The sequence below is a fragment of the Xyrauchen texanus genome, chromosome 45, assembly GCF_025860055.1.
Source record: "Xyrauchen texanus isolate HMW12.3.18 chromosome 45, RBS_HiC_50CHRs, whole genome shotgun sequence".
Classification (NCBI taxonomy): Eukaryota; Metazoa; Chordata; class Actinopteri; order Cypriniformes; family Catostomidae; genus Xyrauchen; species Xyrauchen texanus.
In genome coordinates this window covers 10342024-10367847 of record NC_068320.1, presented here as the reverse complement: position 1 = coordinate 10367847, position 25824 = coordinate 10342024, and the positions used below count along the sequence as shown (strand labels likewise).

Genomic DNA, 25824 nt, shown 5'->3' with positions numbered 1-25824 from the left:
AGAATAAAACAGCTTTTATATGGTTTCTGATATGACTAGATTCTTCATTTTAATGTGAGTGCGCATGATTTCCTACATATGTTGCAAAATTACAATTCATGTCTTTAGTAGTTACATTTTTTTAAAGAGGAAAAAATTACTTTCATACTTTTTTATTTTCTTATATTTTGCCATTCATTGACAGGGGAAATAATGGAACTTATGATGAAACAAGATCCAGAAATGACACAAGATTCAAACTTGATCTTGCATCACCAGCATGAAACATGTACACTAACCAGTAGGACAAAGCTCCAACTAATCATAGCAACTTTAATATTATTTAATATTATTTAATACACAGCCGCATTGCTGGAAGCTCACATTCATCTGTTTAAATAAAAGAGACTGTTTTTCGTCACAGCTGCCATTCAGTAGTGTGTTTGTGTATTGGCAGTGTGTAATTGTGTAAATTGTGGCTGTCATCTGCTGTGAGCTGCCATCTGTGTGTAAAACCTCAAAGAGTGTGACTGCTAAGATTTGGGCTTTTAAACAAAGCTCACTCTCTCCCTTTCTCTCCTTCTGTGGCCTGTAGCTCAGTTTGAATCCCTAAGGCTAAGAAAATGAGATTATTTCAATCTGCTGTTGCCCTTTTAAAATCCTGACTGCTGAATAAGCAGAGATTCAGGCTAGACAACAGAAACATGTCTCCTGTAACAGAAATGTGACGTGGAACTAAAGCAACTTTATTGAGAGCAAAATGTACTGCTGCAAGTAAATCTTAATCTCACTTTGTTGTTTTTAGTAATCCTGCAATAATATGCATTAAAAAGACAAAAGATAGTGTTGGCTTGCATGGAGCACTTCACTTTACTGTGATGAAACCATTGTAGGCTTAATGTAATGAATTTCAGTGCTTGTCTGACAAAATGTTGTATATGTATAACTGTGGAGCTGTCTGGAAATCAGTTGCCATGAGACAATGATTAATCCAATGATGGCTAAAAGCTTTTAGCTATAAATACTCCCATCATGCAACATAGATGAGGCATGGCTGGCGGCAGCTAGGAGGGGCGAGGTTGAGAAAGCAGAACCCGTATGACAGCGGTGCAGACACGAATAAGTAAACTCATTCGCTTTCAGAGTCAGAGAAAAAAAAAGAGAGTGAGAGAGAGGCTGGCTTCTCATGACAGCTTGCTCTGCACTTTTGTACTTGAAAGGAAAGCTTTGGGGATTGGTTTGTGTTTATTTGTGAGAAGGGAGAACGGAATATGAGACTGTATGTTTATGTGTGTTTGAGGGAATGATGTTAAAATGGTCTATGGTTTTGTTATTCTGTCATAAACAGAGGATTGGATTGGTAATGGGGCACATGAGACAGTCATTGAGAAAGATTTCTATTAGATGAAAGGCTTAGTGAGTGATTCAGTATTTTCACAGATAGGGCTACAGGAGAAAAATCATTATTCACTTTTCCTGACACATTCATCATAGTGTAGTCATGGAGTTCTTGGTTGTGGTTATAGATGGCCACTTTACCCACCTAATTTTGTGCAGGAAATCACTTACGAATTGATATTCATGTGCTTGCCTAATTAATGAATGAATATCATTGTTCCCAATGCAGCTCCTTAAACTCATTATCAGGCAAAGACGAAATCTGCAGACTTATCTTACATATTTTCTGCGCTGATTTTGGGGGTTATTTGTGGAATTCTGCGGACAATCTGTGGAATTCTGTGGATAGTCTATGGAATTCTGCTGACAATCTGTGGAATTTTGTGGACAATCTGCAGAATTCTGTGGACAATCTGCGGAATACTGTGGACAGTCTGCAGATTTCTGTGGAATGGATTTAAACGTACAGTGTATTAAATGGAGCTAAGATTACGGCAATCATATTGCTTGCTGAAAGCCACAAGATACCAATACAGATTACAGAATACACGCTGTAAAATGTCATTTGTAATTTTAAATACATATTCCCGTAACTTGTATTTCGTTATATATATATATATATATATATATATATATATATATATATATATATATATATATATATACACATATACACACACTGGCAGACAACATTTTGGAATAATATTCAGATTTTGCTGTTTCGGAAGGAAATTGGTACTTTAATTCACCAAAGTAGCATTCAACTGATCACAAAGTATAGTCAGGACATTACTGATGTAAAAAAACAGCACCATCGCTATTTGAAAAAATTTATTTTTGATCAAATCTAGATAGGCCATTATATGAAAACCATTATATAAACCACTTGCCATTATATCAAACACAGTGTGTCTGTAGTACCTTTGTGTTTTTTTGTTTTGTTTTTGGAGTTGCCACAGTATGCAATAGACTGGCGTGTCTTAAGGTCAATATTTGCAATGTGACAGTGGAATAGGTATGGTTTAAATACGGAGGCACACAGGAAATGAGTGTAGAAGGAAGTTCATGGCTAATACTCAGGTGAGGGCTCCCTCTGGTGGCGGAATGAATGAGAGGCAGCCTCATTCATTACAGAAAGCTACTCCTCCGGTCCGTAGCCTTTTCCAGTCCACCAAGTATTGCATCTGTTCGCCTCGAGTCCATGATCTCCTTGACCATATATGCTGGTGCTCCATGAACCTCCAATGGAGGCGGAGCCTCTGGATCCGAGATTCCAGGGCCAGTTGCTGGGTGTACCGGTTTAAGCAAGGACACATGGAATGAAGTAGCGATGCGGCAGTTAGCATCTTGTCAAGGAGAGCAAAGCTTACCGATTTAGCATGGGGAGCTGGCAGTGAGTGAATGCAGTGAGTCAAACATTTGTTGGCGGCATGTAGGTTGTTCAGCTGGTCTCGATAACCCTTTGAAACTTTGCAATAGTGTGCGAACGTGGCATGGAGTTGGAGTTCCAAATCAGCAGGCAGAGAGACTTCGTCAAAAAGCAGGCAGATAAATCCAATAAACAAAACAGACAGCCCAGCCAGTCAATCAAAATAAAGGGTAATCCAGCATTAAATCCAGAAAAAACAGGCAATGGTCATAGAATGAATCAATACACAATGGCAATGGAAAATGCTCAGTAAGGCAGGGTAAACTGGCAATACTTTGCAATGTGACAGTGGTATAGGTACGGTTTAAATACGGTGGCAAACAGTAAATGAGTTTAGAAGGAATAGTCCATGGTTAATACTCAGATGAGGGCTCTCTCTGGTGGCGGGATGAATGAGAGGCAGTCTCATTCAATACAACACTACAGTTTTCAAAGACAAAGGACTACTGGCTCTAACAAAGACAGAAAGAGATGTGGAAGTCCCAGATGTACAACTAAACAAGAGGATAAGTACATCAGTGTCTCTAGTTTGAGAAATATACACCTCACATGTCTTCAGCTGACAGCTTCATTGAATTCTACCTGCTCAACACCAGTTTCATGTACAACAGTAAAGGGAAGACCCAGGGGTGCAGGCTTTGTGGGAAGAATTGCAAAGAAAAAGCCACTTTTAAAACAAAAACAAAAAGAAAAGGTTAGAGTGGGCAAAGAAACACAGACATTGGACTACAGATAATTGTAAAAGAGTGTTATGAATCTTAAACCCATTGAACTTTTTTGGGATCAGCTAGACATTAAGGTGCGTGAGAAGTGCCCGACAAGACAGCCACATCTATGACAAGTGCTACAGGAAGTGTGGGGTGAAAAGTCACCTGATTATCTCAACAAACTGACAGTTAGAATGCTGCACATGGAGGATTTTTTGATGAGAACTCTTTGAAGTAGTTAAAGACGTTCTGAATTTTTTTTTCAAATTGTAATAATAATTTTTCACGTTATTAATGTCCTGACTATACATGGTGATTAAAAGTACCAATTTCTTTCCATAAAAGCTAAATCTGTAAGTATATATATATATATATTTACATATATTATCTAACAGACCACATTTTTTATCAAACCAATGTTGAAAAATAATATCTTGTACTCTGTTTTGATTTAAAAATATTCTCTGTTTGATAAAAGAGGGATATTTTCATCCCCAGAAATTTGTTTCGGCCCAGTTTAGCTCAAATAATTGTTAGTCAGGCATGATAAATGCTTTACCTGATTGTTCCAGGTGAAAATGTACTATGGTCAATAAGTCAATGACCTATGTTTTGTTTTTACCACACAAAAAAAAAGCAAAGCAATTTATTTCCACTCTAAGGTAAAAAAAAGATATAATAATACGTACTGTTGTTTTTTAATACCCTTTTTCCAGAAGCAATTTTGTCTCTATATTTTAAGTCTCCAGTAGTGCTTTGCAATATCCGACAATTTTCCCAAGACTCCCGATACTATGACCCCCTGCCAGCCTGCTGGGCTGTATTTCCTTTCCTCAAACCAGAAGAACATCCATCAAAGTCATGCGAATCAACCAAAATTTGACTCTGGACAGTTTTAGAGCAACCCACTGAGTTTCTTTCCTCAATGCCATAGGAACTGCCACACCATAATAACATTTCTTTTCTCATGAGCATTTTCTGCCTAATCCATCCTCATTTGCAGTATGCAGAGTTTGTTTGGTGAGTCAATGCAAATTTCCTCTCCTCAATCTCTTCAGGGATGTTAAATAGTAACTTAGTGGAGAAAGCTATTCTTATACTTATTTTGTTGTTCAGAAACTTTTAGTTTTGAACTTCGAAACCTCCAGCCAAGAACATTAACTGTTGAGCAATTATTGTATTTTTCCACCTGGGATAAACTCTTAAAGCTGCTGTTTCAGTATTTCTCCCTTATTCCCTTTTGCTCGTTACGTGTCTCTCTTCATCTCTAATTCAAATTACTTGTCAGACAAGACTCAAGCCTGGTGTGGAGACATTAGCTCTGTTCCAAAACAGTGAGCCCACCTTTAAAGGATTTTATGGTATCTTAAAATGCATGCTCCCGATGTGAAGGCTGTTAACCAGTTGGCAGCAAAGTTATGCTGCCATTAAAGACTGCTGTCTGGTCCTGATCAATGCAAGAGCATGGTGAAGACATTATCGCTCTTTCTATACCCAAACTATTGGCTTTCTGTTCTAGACATAATGGTTAAAGAATTGTGCTAATCTTTCTCTTTTTGTCTGGACTGTCTTGGTCTTCATGCATACACACTCATCTGAATTCACCATATGCTTGGTGTGCATCTGTTTAGATAATGGATTCAATATAGGATGCTCAGCTAGTGGTAAACACTGCTCAAAGTCAGTAAGTAATAGAGCATCAGGATTGATCATTGCTCTAGGGATGTAAACACTGGTGGCATAAAATAACAGAGGTTTCATTGGTGCCCAGAGAACAAACCACCCTGCTGTTTGAATTTTTGTCTGAAGAGTCGGGTTTGTGCAGATGGGCTAGTACAAGCAAACAGTTGTTTTGGCTGCTTTCACTTTAAAGTCCTAGCTGCTTTGAGCCAATGATTTGGCCACAGTTCTCAGTGATGTACAAGGTGATCTTTATTTCTTCTTAATGACTATTTGTGACCATTCAGACCAAACATGCTGGATGGGCGCTTACATTTGCCACAACTGTGGATATCTCAGAGACATATTTTAATGGACGAGAGAGGTGACATACTTACAATTATCTTACAGTCATCACATTTTTTACTTTGCTGTGCTGATTTTCAGGGAAAATCTTTAGAATGCACGGAAATTGTGTTAAACCAAGCTGAGAGTACTACACTCTTATCATTAGTTGAAAATATAAACAAATTACTGAAATATTTACTAAACAAAAGCATAAGGGGAATATGTAGAATATTGTAAATTATGGCCATTCCAATTCTTCCGAGCTTTCGTGGAGTTCAGCGTCGGAAAATTTGCGTGGGCCTTTTTATCATTTCACCATTGACATCATCAACTGTCTTCTCCAGTTTCTTTGTGTCATACGATCACACTAATCAAGAAAGCGATTTACTGCCTGTGTGATTGTGGGCTTGTCTGTTTGAGAAACAGAGCCTCTTCATCCTTGAGTGGTGCCAGTGTATTGATTTACAGAAGGAAATGGCAGCTTCTGAACATCAGGTCTGTGGTTTTGACTATTTTGGATGGCGGCTAGCTGTCGGTTCTTGTGCATTGCAGAAGCCTACAAAAAAACAGAGGGTCAATTGTTTGGTATCATTATGAAGATAACTTTTCCATTTTTGTAATGCTATAGATTATGATAAATCATGAGACCCTCAGTCTAAGAAACTGTTGAAAAAAAAACTTCTTATTTTTCTGATTTTACAAAATATATTTCAAGGAGTAAATAAGGTAGTTCCAAAAAACTGAATTTTTTCTATTCCCAATCATGTCACCTGTAAATGAGTAAAATGTTGTGTTGATATGACAAAGCAATCTAATGTTAAAAAAAGATTTATCCTAGTGTCCAAAAACTTCTATAAGTGTCCAAAAGCATCTTCAGACAAATAAAAGATAATGCATGTACATAAGAACTAATTACACATGCAAATACAACGACTTAAGGTATATTCTCTCTCCAAAACATGCAGGTATGAGTAACGAGATCTTATTTAATTCCAATTTGTTTAATTTGAGCCATCATCGAGTCTGTGTCATGTACTTGGCGCCATCTTCTTGTGTACATATGTAATTAGAGACAACGATCCTCTTGGCCCATATTTGGATGACTTCCACCTCTGGTTTCAGCAATCTGAATCCTAATACATTTGGTTAAGCATTCCATGATGCTGGACAACATGCAACATCATTTACGATGAAGACATCTGATCCAGGAAAGCTAATTATATGTTCTGTTTATTTATTGTAAAGTTATAAGCAAAAATGGGGCTTAAAAGCAACGCCTGTTTACAAGTAACATGTATGTCAAAAACATGTACTTAGCAATTACTAACTATATTTTTGTTTGTGACAAATAGGCTGGTTGTATTCTACTCTTAGAAAGCTTTCCAACTACATATGAAACATTTGATCAGTTTGATGTTTTTACTGATTACAATAAAATGTACTGTGCAAAATTATTAATAAATTATCAAAACGTAACACTTCTGATTTGTCTGCAAATTTAAAAGCACTTGTTCATTTTTAGTCATAATGCCTACATGCATAGTAAAGTACAGCTTAGATTCAAGACTGTAATTATTCATATTTGTATAATTATTTCTCCGAATGCCCACCTGCCTTTTAAGCAAAATATATTTTGGTTCTTTAGATTTGTATGTGAAATATGACTTGTGATATTTAAAAATTCAAATTTGTTTAAATAAAAAAAAGTAATTTCATTGTATTAGTAATCCAGCACGCAACTTCAGGTTTGACCCTGACTGTGTCTTTGATTGGAGTCCGTCTCCTCTGGCAACGCTCCAGTCTCAGTGTGTATAATGGGCCCAGGGGAGGGTTGGGGGTGGTGTGGGTGAGGGGATGTGAGGTGGTTGGGTGGAGCTGGCATAAGTGGCAAGACTCTCTCTTCCCTCCAGCCCATGTTTTGCAACCAAGCAGGTGGGTTGCAATGCCCCCCTTCTCTTCTTTGCTTTCTTTCTCTCGATTTCTCCACCCCTGAAGCAACTACATGACACAGCCAGCTAGCAGACAGCCAGACAGCATCATTCGCAGGACCGGTGAGTCAGTGGTGCACCCTTTCACCTGTCCCAATCTCTAGTGTTCATTGGTGTTGGAGCATAATTATCTGTGTTGACTAATCTAATAGGTCAATTTTATTAAGTTTTATAGCTAAATTGAAGTATATCTAAAGCTTTTGACATTTTGTAGAAATGACTAAGGTTATTATAAAAGGCTTTGCTTAGTTTTCTGAATTATAATTACACGAGTTCCATGGTGGTAATTTGGATTACGTAGAATTGGCTTTCAATTGCAACCCAATATTGCATCTTTATATAAGTGTCAACATTCATAAATTGCTCAAATGTATGTTTTATCTCTCTCTCTCTCTGGTCATTGGATAGCAGATATTGTCTCTATAAAAGAGTTTATTTTTAAATAAAAGTCGTAAAAAGAAATAACATGACACTATATGACAATTATTTTGCACAAAGTTTGCATATTTGGGTTTAATTTGATTCATAGTAGCAGAAATGGTCTGTAGCAGGTTTCTCGCTCTTCAAAGATTGCATTTATGTTCTTTATTAGTTTATTTTGTTTATAAAATTATGTTTTCCTGTCACATTACAATGATTTATTTATCATGTATACTTAGCCGAAGATGTCTTTTAAAAATAGACTGAGGCTGAGACTATTTGCTACATGTTGGACAGTTCACTGTTATGCAATAGTACAGGCAATTGTTTTTAGTTTTTATCTGCAATATAGCTTTGGCATAATTATACCACAGCACAAACATGTGAAAGATACATTTAACAGGCCAGCTGACCCAGCAAGTAATTTTGATTTGTTTTTATCTACGAGAGATACAAAATCTAGCTTGATTGAGTGTTATTGTTGCACTGTTCTTTCAACACTGAATATTGCATGATAATATTACTATATGCTTCAGTGGACATTTGCACAGCACACTCAAAGTAAAGTGAATGCTAACACTCATGCTACGAGGTGCTTTAATTAAATATAAAAATAAAATTAGCAATCTATGGAAGATCTTCACTTTTGCACAGGTGTTTCAAACAACAACAGAAAGCCCTGTCTTTACCTTAGTAAAATGAAGTTCCATTATAACCATGCCCTGAAAATATTTGGCTCTTGTGAATTATAGATGGTGTTAGAGCCAGAAAAAGCATCTTCCCCCATATGTCCAAAGTGCAGACATTTTGAGTATTTTTTTCTCCAGGTGGAATTGCTGTATTGAATGAAGCAGTATCTAAGGACAAAGTCCAGAGACAGTATGTCACACTGGTCTGCTTGTCAGACCATCACAGATGAGGAAGATAGCGACTTTTGTCAAGGGATACAAAAGAATAAAATATTCAGTCCATACAGGCAAGTTTCCAGGGCAGTTCTCTTGGGGTCCTTACCCTGCTAGCATTAGGATTGGCTATTCTATAAAAATATATATGTTTTATTATAATGTAGGCTACATACAACATGTATTATACATGAAGCACAACATCTAGAAAAAGACAGTTGATTATGATTTTTGCAGCCTGTTTTATTTAATAATGTGATATTTAGCCTGATCTCATGGAATTTACTTGACAAAGGCAACATTTTTGCAAACCAAAATTACGTGCTTCATTACACATTTGGCTGCAGTTTCGCAGTGATATGTCCAGCGGTGGGCACCCAAAGCGAGTGAACACATCTCGCCTGTGCCCCATTGGTGATGGATGTTTTGATGAGTAAATCTTACCTTCCTAACCTAAAACTTTAACCTAAACATAACCAATAGTGTTTAAAAAGATAAATGAGAGGTGAACAAAACAGACATCCTTACTTTAAACCAACACCTAAACCTAACCGATAGTAGGGATGTGCACGATGCCGAATACCTTATTCCGAAAGGCACGGACAATGACTTCAAAACAAATAACGGATTAATCCGAATAATATAAAAAATATTTGTTTGACTGATTATCCAAAAAGCACAAGAATAAAGCAGCATTTTAAATAAACATATCCAAAATTACAATACATTTATGAATCAGTGCAGCCAATATTTCACAAGTGTAAACCTTATGAATGAAAATGCGCACATTGGGATTTCAGATCGGATGGGCGCAGTCTCGACTCTGTCTGCGGTCTCTGTTAATTGTGCATGTCTGGAGCTTATCAAGTGTAACATTAACTAAGATACATCATATACCTTTTCCACTTCTTAAATGTCTATTTTAATGTATCACACGATTCACACATGATGCCCATGTATTCATTTAAAGCCTAAACCTGGGCACAATGTTAAATTCTTGACCTGAAGTGATTTCACATCGGAGCCCGTCCATTCGTCTCTTAAAGATGACCATATTTATATTCAGATCAGCGATTAAGGTAATTAACTGTTTAAGACTTTATTCCGAAAAAAAATGTTAAATGCTCATTAAAAGTTGAAATGCTCCATAGAGTATTCATCTATTAGGAATATTCCTCCTTATGTAAAACAAAGAAACTGAAACATGCTTTTTTTTCTAAATTTGAAAATGTTAAGTGTTCTTGAACTCGGGTAAGACGCTATATAAATGTAACATTATTATTCATATTATTATTATTAATTAACTAAATAATGGTCTCTTGTCATAAACATTCCTGATAGACTTATTATCAAATAGTAGGAATAGGCTATTATTATTAGGTTATTATTATGAAAATACATATTTCATTAATAGAAACTATAAATTCAAGAGTAATACTTCCGCCCCGTAATACTACTTAAGCCCCGCCCACACCCGGTTCTATCCGAATACAGAGACAGATACAGATCATTTTGTCATATGAACAGATACAGATAGAAATACAGATAATGGCTTCACTGTACACCCAAAACCAATCAAAAAAATCTAATTTGACCTGAAAAGAACATTTACTGAAGTAACCACGTCATTTTGTGTCGCTTCTATCGCACTTTCGCTTCACTTTCACTCTCACTCAGAGTGTCCTTGGTTGGGCTCAAGGTTCATTCCAAAGTCCAAAGTCAAACACTCTCAGGTGAGCTACCGTGGAAGTTAATCACATTGGAATAAGTGTGAAAATGTAGGTGGGTCTGTAATACAAGCATTTTTCAAATGATGCGTTAGAGTTGTTTTAACATTGTTTTGAAATCAAAACATTCATAACATAGCATGCCTTGTACCACAGGTTTGTTGAATGCTTGGTTCTGATTGGTTCAAAGGTGTGCAATTATTTTTCAGTAAACCAACGGCTATGAAGCAGTTCCAGGTCTTGACCGCCTAACGGTTCCAAATCATTTCGCCAAATTATTTAAGTTATTTAAAATTGCTGTTCAGTCTACCATAGCAAAATGACCATAGAAAACATCGACGTTGGCTAAGTTCTGACAGTTTCCCCGTGACTGCTACTGTTTTGGTGAATCAACCCCTGTGACAAATTTCAGTTTCAAAAGCAAAATTTTGATGTAATTATTCACTACTTAAACCATGAATTGCTATTTAAGGTGGATTTCCAGTTGTGAATTGGCACAAGAAGAGAGCAGCTGCTCCTGAGAAAAGATAAGGACTTGAAAAAGAAGCATTTAAGCAACTAAATTGTTCAAACATTAGCCATGTGCATTATGGGCAGCAATCAGGTCAGAAATTAACAGGAGCTTGTGGCAAAAATGCCAATGAATTCCAAAATGATGGTACAAAAAAATTCTAATGTTAATGTATTGTATTGGATTAGTGAATTCAATTGAAATATTTTACAGAAAAGGATTTCACAATGATTTTATACAGATTAGAAATGGCTTAAACTGCAATAGAGGCCGATAAAAGCTCATTGTACCAATGTGGTTCCAAGGCTGTTACAGTTAATTCCTCATGACCAGTTACTTGGAATAAATATTTTTAATGCTGCCCATGCCCCTAAGATATTTGACATGGCAGGGTGCTTACATGGAATGGACAAACATCCACTTTCTTGTATGTAAAATTAGACAATCTATTGCCAATCTGCATCCTTCCTGTGAAGCCCTGTGAAATGTAGGCTGAGTCACAATTCTGGCTGTATAACAGTGACAATGCTCTCTTTCTGCTGATGTCATTTTCAAAGCAGTGGGTGCACTCAGCGGGACATCACATTACAAGACTGTCAAGGTGACCTTAACTAACAAACCCTTGCCAAAAAGTGCCCCACTGGCGAAGGATAGCCACCTAAACCTATGTACCACAGTCTCATCAGATGTTGTATCTTTCTGCAAGGGTAGTTAGCTGCAAATGCAGAGAAGGTACATTACAAAGCTTTCAGCTAGAGTTCAGGTATCAGCAAAGTGCATATTAGGGGATATCATTAACTGAAATGGAGTTGGGTTTGGTAGGTATTGATTTGTATAGGTGGTCTGTTGCAATACATTGCACTTTCACTTGAGTGTTAAGCTTTATTTAAAATTCATCTGAACCCATGACAGCACATCATTACACCAACTAGTCAATAACTCAACCCAGGTGTTAAAGCATTAGATACTAATGTGTAAAAAGCCTCTGAATACTGCAGTTATTTCTCTCTTGAGTAACAAGTGTTGCACATTCATTGCTAGTAATGTAGATCAGACCAGGAAAACCACTGCCAGTGTTATCATTAAATTGAAATGTATTGCATAGTTGACATTAGTATTATTAATTTAGTTCAATTGGATTTGCTGCCTTACATGAAAGAATAACATTTTCTTAATTATTCTCTGAAAACCTTTCCTACTCATAGCTTAATAGTTTATGAATAAAGTATGGTGAATAAGATATGTCTGGCATAGAAATTGTTGTTGATAAGGTCTAGAGAAAAATAATGAAGGATTCTTGTTTCAGTAAGCATACTGATGGTGCATTATCAGAATGCTTCTAAACAGATTTTACCATATTATTGAATTGAAATATAAGGGGCTTTCCATCAAAATCACAATTTCTTCTTGTAATTTGATATGAGAATGAGGTGTTGAACATGTAGTAGACAAGATGTTTCCTTAAAAATATATATATAGTTGTTAGCTATAAAAAAAAATACAAAAAAGTTGAGCTATACCACATTAAAGTAATTTCACCACTGTTAAGGGATGTATAACATGAAACAAAAATGACGGCAACAGCCAAATGATAAAAGGTACAAAATTTGAATAAATAATAAATTTAAGTAGTTTAATAGTATAACATTTTTAAGTGTTTATTATCATTGTAGTTGTTAAGGATTAATAATAAAAGATATTCGACAACACACATTTATTTTCCTTAAATAATATCAGTCTGATCTCATGAAATTTACATGACAATGGCAACATTTTTGCAAACTAAACCTATGTGCTTCATTAAACGTTTGGCTACAGTTTCCCAGTGAAACGTCCAGCAGGGGGCACCAAAAGCGAATCTTTTAAGGTCAATATTGTTTTAATGTTTTAATGCATCAAGCATACCTCCCTAACCTAAAATTGTAACCTAAACCTAAGAGATAGTTTTAAAAAAAATAAATGAGAGGTAAACAAAATGGATTTCCTTAACCAATGACTACAATTTTATGTTATAAGCACATTTACTTAAGCAACCACGTCAGTTCGTGTCGCTGCTATGGCACTTTTGCGTCGCTTTCATTTTCTTATTGAGTGTCCTTGGCTGAGCTGAGGCTCGGTCTCCAAGTCCAACACTCTATCAGGTGAGCTACCACACAAGCTAATCACGTTGGAATAAGTGTGTAAATGTAGCGGAGCTTGTAATAAAAGTGTTAAAATGTATAGTTTTTCAAATGATACGTTAGAGTAAAAGTGTTCTGCTATAATAACAAAGCAGTGTGTGAGTAACAGAGCAGAAAATAAGTGTTCATAAAGGTATAAACAGCCATAGTTCTCGTGATGTTTGTGAAAGTGAATAAAACGCACAGTTGTTGAGCGCCTCTAGTGCTAATTTCACCAGGAAACTACAGCAAAATGTAGAAAGTGGCACATAAAACTGCAAAAAGTAGTTTAAGTATTCTTCATTCTATGAGACTAGGTTGAATAATATCATTTGTTAGCCAAAATGTAGGCCGTTTAATGATGTGTAGCTGTTTGGCACAGTGGTATAGATTCAATTTATGTTCAATTATTTTTTTAACAGTGATATTAAATGTGGCTCATAAGATTTTAGATCTGTCTAATAAAAAGCCTTTAAAATTCCTCACCTCAAGATCATATGCTCTGTGACTCATATCTTTAATTTACATCGTTGTATAACAGTATCAGATTCCGAGCTCAAACAAAATGCATCAGCTGCTCCTGGAGTTAAATAAGAGAGAAATAACCATGCTTAAAAATCAATAAACTATATTTTTGGAGTGATTGCACACATCTGCACACAAACAGAGCCTCTAACTAAGGCTGCATTCTTTAGAAACACCCACACACTGGTGTTAAGTGCCCTGGGGGTTCTCTCACAATTATTTAGTCAAATTCAGCCTCTAAAAGTTTTTCTGTCCTGCATACATTATAAAAGTCAAGAGAGAATATGCACTTGCTCTTCAAAGAAGGAGAAGGAGAGACATTTTTCAGGACTGCATATCCCAGGTAGATGTGAATATATTGAATTTTGAATCTGTTCTGCACGCATTGGTCAGAATCTTACATAGATTCAGTATGGATAATTGAACTGAAGATAGGTTTGAATATTTCAGTGGTTACATATATAATGTCTGAAGATGTCAGTTAATATGAGGATCTGTCTCTTTGTCTAGCTTAATGGGTTTCTCAACATTATAGCTGTAAAATTAGTTTGTTGTTTACAGCAAAGGGGCAAAGGTCAGATAAAGCCAAACATCATCAACATGTTCATTACAAATCCCTATGTTCAGATCTCAAGTGTTAATTAAACATGTGGACATATTCAAACATGCACGTGATCAAACAGGGTTTGTTTGCCGGGAGAAAATATGAGAAATAAATATCAGCATATGATGTATTTGGTCTAATAGAACTAAATCGTTTTTTTTTAAAATATGTTTAGAAAATTGAAGTGTGTTAAAACCACTGTTTAACATCCTTCATTAAAAAGGCACAGTCTGGTCACAGTCTAGAGAGAAATGAGCATGTAATGTCTGCAGGAAGAAAAATATAGTCAATAGCGTGTTAATGAGAAATGAAGTGGCAAAGCCTCGGAGTGGATTAATTAAGCAAATTAATATGAATAAGATGGTGACAGTGAGTCAAGAATAGTAGGCATTGAAATATGAAGGAAGCTGCATGGAATTCATTTCTTAGGCTTGATGTTTGTCTGCTGAAAAATTTGAAAGGCCTAATCAAAGATAAAGAGAATTGGTGGGAGACGGAGTGTGACGAGGATGTGTATGTCCACTGGCGGCCGACACTTTGGAATAATGTACAGATTTTGCTGTTTCGGAAGGAAATTTGTACTTTAATTCACCAAAGTGGCATTCAACTGAACACAAAGTATAGTCAGGACATTACTGATGTAAAAAACAGCACCATCACTATTTGAAAAAAGTTATTTTTGATCAAATCTAGACTTCCAGCAGCCATCACTCCAACACCTTATCCTTGAATAATCATGCGAAATTGCTAATTTGGTGCTAGAAAATCACTTGCCATTATATCAAACACAGTTGAAAGCTATTTGGTTCATTAAATGAAGCTTAACATTGTCTTTGTGTTTGTTTTTGAGTTGCCACAGTATGCAATAGACTGGCATGTCTTCAGGCCAATACTAGGTCAAAAATGGCAAAAGTAACAGCTTTCCCTAGAAACTCGTCTGTCAATCTTTGTTTTGAGGAATAAAGGCTAAACAATGTTTGAAATGACCAAAACTGAAGATTTCATACAAAGATGTACACTACAGTCAGATAAAGGACAACTGGCTCTAACAAGGACAGAAAGAGATGTGGAAGGGCAGATTTACAACTAAACAAGAGGATAAGTACATCAGTGTCTCTAGTTTTAGAAATAGACACCTCACATGTCCTCAGCTGACAGCTTCATTGAATTCTACCTGCTCAACAACAGTTTCATGTACAACAGTAAAGGGAAGACAAAGGGATGCAGGCCTTTTGGGAAGAATTGCAAAGAAAAAGCCGCTTTTGACACAAAAAAGTTTAGAGTGGGCAAAGAAACACAGACATTGGACACAGACAACAGATAATTGGAAAAGAGTGTTATGGACAGCTAGAATGCCAAGGATCTGCAAAGCTGTCTTTGCTGCACATGGATAATTTTTTGATTCTTTGAAGTAGTTTAAGAAGTTCAAGAAGAAAAAATTCAAATTGTAATAGTAATTTTTCACGTTTTTAATGTCCTGACTATAAACTGTGATTAGTTGAATGCCAATTTGGTGGATAAAAGTACCAATTTCTTTCCATAAGAGCAAAACCTGCACATTATTCCAAACTTTTGGCCGCCAGATGAGATATCTCAAAATATTTCCAGAAGATGGATTGGGGCAAAACACCAAACGAAATAAGGCATACTTCTGCTCATGGGGTAATCTGCATAGGGGAAACAAAATCTTCATAAATGGGCAAAATAATGTCCAAGGACTTCTGTTTCCAGTGTGACCAATTAATTGGAAATAATGTCCATTTATTTAATCTTTACTGCACTAATTGTTTGGTTTGACTGCCAAGAATTTGTTTTGACATGTTTAAGACATTTTATAGGGTAGCACTTTGCAATATGTTTGCATTTGGTAGAATTAATAAATGCATTAGGTATCATGAACTAACAATGAACAATATTTTTACAGCATTTCTTAATGTTTAATTTATGAAAATATATGCAATGAAATATATTCTGTTCATGTTAGCTGATAATGCATTAATAAATATTAACATATACAACTTTGATACTGTAAAAGTATTGTTTATTGTTAGTTTATGTTAACTAATGTAGTTAACTAATATTAAAGAATACAACCTTATTGTAAAGTGTTACCCTATAAAATAACCATTTGTATTTCTAAAATGATAACTAGATGCAATTCGTGGAATTAAACAAGCATCCAATGAGGCCATGTGAAAACATACAGTACTTACATGTTAATCTAAATGTTTCATTATTTTCAAAATGGAAAACTATCATAAAGCTAGCTGCATACTGTGCTGTATAAACTGAATGATGCATACTAATTAAAATATTGCTTGAAACAGTACGCATTATGCAACAGTTGTATGCTTAATAAAGAATGAGACTGTAATTATAGTTCCCCTTCTGTCGCTCTCTCCACGTTGTGTCGGAGAAGCGACACTAGGGGTCTCTCTTGAGCTCCGATATCCACCTCTGATCTATGAAAAAAGGCCAATGAGAGTTGGCAGCCAGTATTTGCATGTCCCGCCCCCGGACATACGGGTATTTAAGCGGCGCAAATACGGGAGTTCATTCAGAAAATTTCTTCGGATCCGATGGTCTGTCTGCAGTTTGCTACGAGTTACACACCACTATAAACGTTCCTGTTTCCTCTGACAATCTGCATGCTGTTGGATCTTGACGGCGCACAACAGCGGCTTTCTCCTTCACATTGCACGGCGTGCATTGTTGCCCCTGAGCGCTTCGACAGCGCAGACACACACACACACACACACTGTGTATTAAAAGAGTAAATTTCTATTAAAAGAGTAATTTCTCTAAAAGAGCAAACACAGCGGCGTTGAACGTCCTTTTAAGGACGCGTCTTTTCAAGATGCCTTTCCGCCCCTGTGTCGTTCCTGGATCGCGGTAGAGTGCTTTCCGCTTCAGACGGCCACAGGCGCTGTCTCGTGTGTTTGGGCCGCGATCACACCGAGGCGGCGTTTGTGGATGGTTCATGTTCTCACTGTGAGAACATGACCATGACCACGTTAGTGGTCGCGGCTTGCTTTCAACAGAAAGCAAGCCACCCCAGCTGCACCCGCATTGCTCCTTCTTCCTACGGGATTGAGGGCGGTGCGGTTGGCGCTGAGGGCGATTTGAGGCGGCAGCGGGTGCAGTTTCGCCGGGTAACCCCCGCGAACCTCCCGTTCCCGACACGCTTCGATGGTTTCCGTCTACGCCTCGTGGCGATAGCAGCTTCGCCTCACGGCCTGGCTGTCTATCCTCCCGAGTCCGAAGCAGATGAGCTCGCCGCTGCATCGGAGAGTGTGGCGTCTGATGCCGAGGACTCCCCTGGACTGCCGCCTCGGGCCAGCAGGCCCAGGCTGAGGCCGGCAGCTTAGATGTCCGACATGCTTGCCGGGCCGCCATGAGCGTGGGGTTGGATTGGAACCCTCCATCCTCCCCACAGCCTTCACGGTTGGATGATTGGTTCCTGGGGGCGGGCGCCGTTCGCGGCCTCGCATCCCCGGTTCCTTTCTTCCGGAGGTGCATGATGAGCTGATGTCTCACGTGGAGAGCCCGCTCTCCACTCGTCTAGGTGCCACCCGCTCCACTCTCACCACCCTCGATGGCGGAGAGCGCCACGGATACGGGCGATTCCCCAGGTCGATAGGGCAGTTGCGTACCATCTATGCCCCGGTAGCCCTACCGCCTGGCGGGGCCGCCCCGTACTCCCATCCAAGCCCTGTAGGACAACATCCTCGCTCAACGCGAAGGCCTACAGTGCGGCTGGACGCGCTGCCTCCGCCCTGCATGCGATGGCCCTCCTGCAAGTCCACCAGGCCAAAGCACTCAACATGCACGGGGGTGGACCTGATCCTGATGTGCTGCAGGAACTGCGCTCAGCGACCGACCTCGCCTTGAGAGCGACGAAGGCCACAGCGCAGGCACTCGGACAGGCAATGGCCACCCTAGTGGTCCAGGCTCAATCTTTGGCTCAATCTGGTCGAGAGGCGTGAGGCTGATAAGAACCGCTTCCTGGACGCACCTGCCTCCCAGATTGGCCTTTTCGGCGACACCGTCGAGGACTTCGCCCAACAGTTCTCCGCGGTGGAGAAGCAGACGGAGGCCATCTCTCACATGATGCCCCGCCGCAGACCTGCCGCTACAGGCCCTGCCCCGTCTGCCCGCCGAGGGTGTCCCCCTGCGAAGAAACCAGCTCCTGCTCCGCCTCAACCCGGGCCCAGCTCTCAGCCCCAGCGTCGAGCACCCCGCAGGCGGCGCACGCCCCCTGTCTCACGAACCCCTCCAGGACCTGGAAGGCTCCCAAGCGTTCCTGAGACAGCCGACCCAGAGCTGAAGATGTTAGCTCCGGAGGTGGTAAGACCGCTCCGTCCCCCGGTGGAGGGCCGGGAAGAGAATCCTTTGTTTTTTCAAGTTTCCACACCCCTGGCGGGGCTGTGGTACCCACATTCTCATTAACAGAGCTATTTCCTTTGCCTCTGGGTCACCTGGCCCACAAATGCCGTTCTCACGGCAATCTGCTTTCAGATTACGACAGTCCCGGTACACCGGACGCGGCGATCCGCCTTCCGCCTGCCCACGACTGTCCCCGGCCGGCCGGTTCAGGCGAGTCCAGAGGGCGCCAGCATCAGACCTCCTCCTCAGTCACGAACCCGCCCCTGCCGGGTGCGCGGAGCAAGGTAAGTGCTTTGAGTCTATTCTCAGCACCTCAGCCTCGGGCCGCAACGAAGCCGCCCGACGCTGCATTACCTGTTCCGCCCCGCTGCGAGGCCCCGCCGGGTACGTCCAAAATACTCGTCCTTTTGGTGCCCCTAGCGCAGAGCTGGGAAGCGTGGCTTTCGCTCCCCAATGCATCACGCTGGCTGCACCGGACCATTTGACTCGGTTACGCAATTCAGTTTGCCCGGCTCCCACCCCTCTTAGCCAAGGGCGCGGTAGAGCCCGTCCTTCCAACCGAAATGAGGAAGGGTTTCTACAGCCCTTACTTCATTGTACCCAAGAAAGGCGGCGGCTTACGACCAATCCTGGACCGGCGAGTTTTCAATCGGGCCTTGTTAAAACTCCCGTTCAAAATGCTCACGCAGAGAAATATTCTGGCTGGCGTTCAGCATCTAGATTGGTTCGCAGCGGTAGACCTGAAGGACGCGTACTTCCACGTCTCAATTCTGCCACGACACCGACCCTTCTTACGGTTCGCGTTCGACGGCCAGGCATTTCAGTACAAAGTCCTCCCCTTCGGCCTGTCTCTGTCCCCTCGCATCTTCACGAAGGTCGCAGAGGCGGCCCTTGCCCCGCTACAAGTAGCCGGCATCCGCAGAGACCAGGTGCTCCGGCACCTCAGCCGTTTGGGGCTTCAGGTCAACTGGGAAAAGAGCAAGCTCACTCCGGTTCAGAGCATCTCTTTTCTTGGGTTGGAGTTAGACTCAGTCTCAATGACAGCACGTCTCACGAGCGAGCGTGCTCAGTCGGTGCTGGACTGCCTCGCTTCCCTCAAGCCAGGCACAGTGGTCCCTCTAAAACTTTTCCAGAGGCTCCTGGGGCATACGGCATCCTCCGCGGCGGTCGCGCCGCTGGGGTTGATGCATATGAGACCACTCCAGCACTGGCTCCAGACTCGAGTCCCGAGACAAGCATGGCACCACGGCACGCATCGGGTAAGGATCACCCCGCCTGCCTCAAAACACTCCGACCCTGGACAGACCTCTGCTTTTTACGGGCAGGAGTGCCCCTGCAGCAGGTGTCCCGACGCGTTCTGGTCACAACCGACGCCTCCCGGTCCGGGTGGGGTGCCATGTACAGCGGGCATGCAGCAGCGGGCCATTGGAAAGGGGCCCCGCTGCGTTGGCACATCAATTGCCTGGAGTTGCTGACCATCCTTCTTGCTCTCAGGAAGTTCCTCCCGTTAGTTCGGGACAAACATGTCCTCGTGAGATCGGACAGCAACACGGTGGTGGCGTACATAAATCGCCAAGGCGGCATACGCTCCCGCCACACGTCACAACTCGCCCGCCGTCTCCTCCTATGGAGCCAGCAGTGACTCAAGTCGCTGCGTGCCACTCACATCCCCGGCAAGCTCAACGTCGTAGCGGACGTGCTATCACGACAACGCCTGCCCGGCGGGGAGTGGAGGCTTCACCCTCAGTCGGTCCAGCTGATTTGGGAACGGTTTGGCAAGGCCCAGGTAGACCTGTTCGCCGCCCAGGAAACCTCCCACTGCCCGCTCTGGTACGCCCTAACAGAGGCTCCCCTCGGGACAGACGCGCTGGCACACAGCTGGCCCTTGGGGCTGCGCAAGTACGCATTTCCCCCAGTGAGCCTTCTTGCACCGGTGCTGTGCAAGGTCAGGGAGGATGAGGAGCAAGTCACGTTGGTGGCCCCCTACTGGCCCACTCGGACTTGGTTCTCGGAACTCAGGCTCCTCGCGACAGCTCCTCCCTGGCGAATTCCTCTGAGAAAGGACCTCCTCTCTCAGGGATGGGGCACGCTCTGGCACCCGCGCCCAGACCTCTGGAACCTCCACGTCTGGTCCCTGGATGGGACGCGGAAGAGCTAGCCGGCTTACCGGCGACCATTGTGAATACCATCAACCAAGCCAGAGCCCCCTCTACCAGGCACCTTTACGCCCTAAAGTGGCGCTTGTTCGCAGATTGGTGTTCTTCCCGAGCCGAAGACCCACAGAGATGCGTGATTAGGTCAGTGCTTCTGTTCCTACAGGAGAGGCTGGACAGGAGGCTGTCCCCGTCCACCCTCAAGGCGTATGTTGCCGCTATCGCCGCCCACCACGATCCTGTAGACGGCAAGTCTTTGGGTAAGCATGACCTGATCCTCAGGTTCCTGAGAGGCGCCCGGAGGTTGAATCCCTCCCGGCCAGGCCTAGTTCCCTCCTGGGATCTCTCGGTAGTCTTGGCAGGACTCCAGAGACCTCCCTTCGAGCCGCTCGAATCAGTTGGACTCAGGGCCCTCTCTCTTAAGATGGCCCTGCTGATCGCGCTCGCCTCCATTAAGAGGGTCGGGGACCTGCAAGCGTTCTCTGTCAGCGACACTTGCCTGGAGTTCGGTCCGGCAGATACGTCTGTGATCCTAAGACCGCGACCGGGCTATGTGCCCAAGGTTCCTACCACACCATTCCGAGATCAGGTAGTGAACCTGCAAGCGCTGCCCGGGAGGAGGCAGACCCAGCCCTTTCGTTGCTGTGTCCAGTGCGCGCCCTGCGCATTTACCTGGACCGCACACAGAGCACCAGACGCTCTGAGCAGCTCTTTGTCTGCTTTGGGGGACGGCAGAAAGGGAATGCCGTCTCCAAACAGAGGCTCGCCCACTGGGTTGTCGACGCCATCACACTGGCTTATCACACCCAGGCCGTGCCCCTACCCTTATGGGTCCGAGCTCACTCAACAAGGGGTGTTGCGTCCTCGTGGGCACTGGCCAAGGGCACCTCCCTAGCAGACATCTGTAGAGCCGCGGGTTGGGCAACACCCAACACCTTCGCGAGGTTTTACAACCTCCGCGTTGAGTCGGTTGCATCTCGTGTTTTCTCAGGTCCGAGCCCATAGAACTCGGTAACACGTAGACCGACCGGCCGGGTGGATCGCTTGCGCCCAGTGCCCTTTTCCTGACATCAAGGTAAAGTAGTGCGCCTTCTTCCCAGGGCACCCCACTCCGAGTCGGGACCCTGGTCGATTCCTCCCCAGCCCTCCAGGTCCGCGGTTCAGCGGAGGAACTCGCCGACCCAAGCCACTGCGGGTATCCTGATGGCTACCCTGTACTGGTATAGGTGCTCCACAGGTAAAATAGAAGGCCTCCTGCGCGGACGCCCCCTGTGCATATTTCCACGGTTCTGTCCCCTTACGAGCAGACCCCCGTGTCAGCTGCCCCGGTCGCCGTGCTGTAGCAACTCCCCCCTTCGAGGCTGGGATCTACCACCGCACCATACTTTCCACACGAGCCCTAAGACGGCCGTGTGACGTGTCTACCACTTTTCCTCCCCAAGAAAAAGGGCAGGTGTGATCTCCACAGGGTCTGGTAAGACCCCCTTCCCTATATGCGTGTAAGGGCCCCGGCCGTGATTGCTCTATGCGAGAAACATAGAGAGAAAAGAGGCCCAGCCAGGCTGGCCCGTTCCCATGTTGGCAAACATCGCCTTGTTCCCCTCCCAGGGTAACTAGAAGGATCCCGATGTTCATATGGGGCATTGGGGAAGGGTACGTGCAGCCGGGTACAGACGATGCGTGGCACTGGATGAATCCCTGCCTGCCTCTGTATCGGCAGTTCACGTACACGGTTCAGCACATGGCAAGATTGGAATGGGTCCCCTAGTGTCGCTTCTCCGACACAACGTGGAGAGAGCGACAGAAGGGGAACGTTTGGTTACGTATGTAACCTCCGTTCCCGAGGGAGGGAACGACACGTTGTGTCTTTCCTCCGCCATGTCACTGAACCGAGCCACTGTTGTGGCCGGACCATTTCCGGCTCCTCAGAAAAATCCTGAATGAACTCCCGTATTTGCGCCGCTTAAATACCCGTATGTCCGGGGGCGGGACATGCAAATACTGGCTGCCAACTCTCATAGGCCTTTTTTCATAGATCAGAGGTGGATATCGGCGCTCAAGAGAGACCCCTAGTGTCGCTTCTCCGACACAACGTGTCGTTCCCTCCCTCGGGGAACGGAGGTTACATACGTAACCAAACGTTACTTTATATTAAAAACAATTGATGCAAATGTGAAGTTTTGTGTACTAATACACTTTATTTATTATTTTAATTTAATTTAATTGACAATGCATATGTTGTAACAGTATTACTGTAGCTTGAGGCTAAATTTCAACTATAGCCTTTGGGCATTATTTGCAGTACTGCCTTAGAAACATAAAAAAATAAAACACCTAACAATTCTAACACAATCTCTCTCTCTCTCTCTCTCTCTCTCTCTCTCTCTCTCTCTTGCTCTCTATTTCTCCCTCTCTCTCTCTCTATCGCCCTCTACAGTTGGGATGACAGTAGTTCGGTCAGCAGTGGTTTGAGTGACACTTTAGACAATATCGGGACTGACGATCTGAATCCATCCACCTATTCCGGCATTTCACCTCGCAAGAGCAAAGCAGCACAGGTACATATACACTGGCATCTTCATTTTGTTTCCTCTCACGCCAAACACACACACACACACACACACACATACTTTTATAAATAGATTTGTATCAGCAGTCTGTCAGTAGGTTGCAGCAGATTGAACAGACTGAGAGTTTTGGACATTTTGCTTTGGCTAGTAAGAAAAGTTTGGCCATCTGTAAAATGGAATGTGTGTGTGTAAGATTACTCTGTTTGTATGTGTGCCATACTCTCTGCCTGTGTTATTCACAGTCACATAAAGACACACACAGACACACTGAGGATGGCAGTAGCTGGGTGGGTGCTGAAGATCTGAAGAAGGTGGATGAAGAGATGGAACCAGGGATAGACCCTTCCTCTAAATGGAAGACTTCATCCTCTTCTGCATCAGGTCAGGGTGATGATGTTGGCCAGAAGATAGGTTCACCCATGTCCCAAACAGGTTCCTGGCGGAGAGGCATGAGTGCCCAGGTTGGCATCACGCCACCACGAACCAAAAGCACATCCACCTCCCTCAAAACACCAGGTAACAACCCTTTATACAATAATATACTGACACCAACATACATTTTCAGCCCACTTAAATCGAAATGTTAAAGATATTGTAGTCTGCCTGTTTTACCGCTCTTTTGTTTTTAAATTCCTTTAAGCTGCTCTAAGAAATGTCTGCAGCATCTGCAGCAGAAAATGGAATTGCAGTGTGCAAGTGTTATTTTTTAAAGACACATATATGTGTCAGGTAGTAGGGACATTAAAAAATGAAACATACAAAAAAAATGCTTACAGCTGCTTTAAATACTAACGATAAGGGAAAACTTAAAAGATAAACTTAAGAGGCTTTTGCTGACTTTAAGGGGCTGTTTATCTTTTCTTCATCTCTGCCAACCTTTACTTTTGATTTCTCTGTTTAACTACTATTTTGGGCCACTCAGCAGGAACAAGTAACTTTGGCTGAGAGTACTGTAACTGCAATTTAGCTGAGTTGTGCAAAAATGTGTCGTTGTCTAGAGCACAACAGTGTTTGGCATTCCAGCTTCACATTGTATTGGTGATGATTGATTGGGTGTTGAAATTATTTACAAATAAGTTGCCAAAACTGGTCTGCAGTATTGAATGACTGAGTAGGAAGCTGTTTATGCCTGCTGTACCTGTGTCATAACAAAAACTTTTGCGCTAACAGGTAAAACAGATGACGCCAAGGCATCCGAGAAGGGCAAGGCCCCTTCTAAGAGTCCCAGCATCCAGCGCTCGCCATCGGATGCGGGTAAGAGCAGTGGAGACGAGGGGAAGAAGCCACCCTCAGGCATCGGACGGCCACCAACCACCAGCTCTTTCAGCTTTAAGAAGATCCCAGGGCCAGCTGGGGCCCTTATCACAGCCAGTGGGGCCACTCTGGCCAGTGGCTCTGCGACTTTAGGCAAGGTACCCAAGTCTGCTGGTATTGGGAAGGGCACAAGCGTCGGCAATGGGCGGAAGACGAGTCTTGATGATGCTCAACACCAAGACGACGTTGTCTTGTTAGGCTGTGGTGGCTCAAAGGTTCCCCTACAGTACCGCTCCTTGCCCAGACCAGCAAAGTCATCTAGCGGGGGTAGCAGTGTAGTGGGCCGCAGTGGGCATCGTTCCAGTTCCAGCAGCATTGACTCAAATGTAAGCGGAAAGTCTGCAGGAGGAGGTGGAGGAGTTGGAGCAACCACAAACAGCACAAAGAGAAGAGACACTGGTAAAGTAGGGTCAGGACGCTCTAGTCCCGTCACCATCAACCAGACAGATAAGGAAAAAGTGGCCGGATCCGATCAAGAGGGAACGGGGCTGTCCACCTCCCCCAAATCTAGTCCCACTTCCACCCAATCTGGACTCAGACAGCCAGGCTCCAAATATCCAGACATCGCATCCCCCACATTCCGCAGGTAATCGACTTGTACAGAATAAAGGAAGCGGCGTAAGAGGAGGACAAGATGAGTTAGACATAGATGACACATAGGCAGAGATAAGAGTAAAATATTAAAGTAAAGTAGACAGTTAGACTTAGACAAATGGAATGAGGCTGACAGTAAGATAGAACAATTGCTTTTTGTGGTTTGGCTGACTCATGAGATGCACTGACCTCTTGGCCACCATTGAGGGAATGTTCTGAGATGTTTCCTCCATAAGTATGTTAGATGTAAGTGAGCTGCCTAAGGCTGGCTGCTGAAGTGATCCACCAATGAGCGATGGGCGACTTTGGCTGTCTGTTTTTTTATTAAGCAAATCTGGTGATGTATTACAAAGCTTATTGTTTTAGTCATAGCTGTAGTTTTCTGCCTTTGTCCTGAGTCCCACATCTTTCCGAACCCCCATTAAATCTCATCAACAGCCTTCAAATGCCA

The 25824-nt window shown here is 42.6% G+C and overlaps 1 protein-coding gene across 7 annotated transcripts in view; it reads left to right on the top strand.

Annotated features, from left to right (window-relative positions):
* Nucleotides 1-25824, top strand: part of LOC127637310 (neuron navigator 3-like) — a 203640-nt gene that overhangs the window by 146435 nt on the left and 31381 nt on the right. For all 7 annotated transcript variants that reach the window (XM_052118307.1, XM_052118306.1, XM_052118309.1 and 4 more), the window contains exons 13-15: nucleotides 23333-23453; nucleotides 23708-23981; nucleotides 24636-25365. In XM_052118307.1, coding sequence (XP_051974267.1) covers nucleotides 23333-23453; nucleotides 23708-23981; nucleotides 24636-25365 — 1125 coding nt within the window. The remainder of the gene's footprint in view (nucleotides 1-23332; nucleotides 23454-23707; nucleotides 23982-24635; nucleotides 25366-25824) is intronic.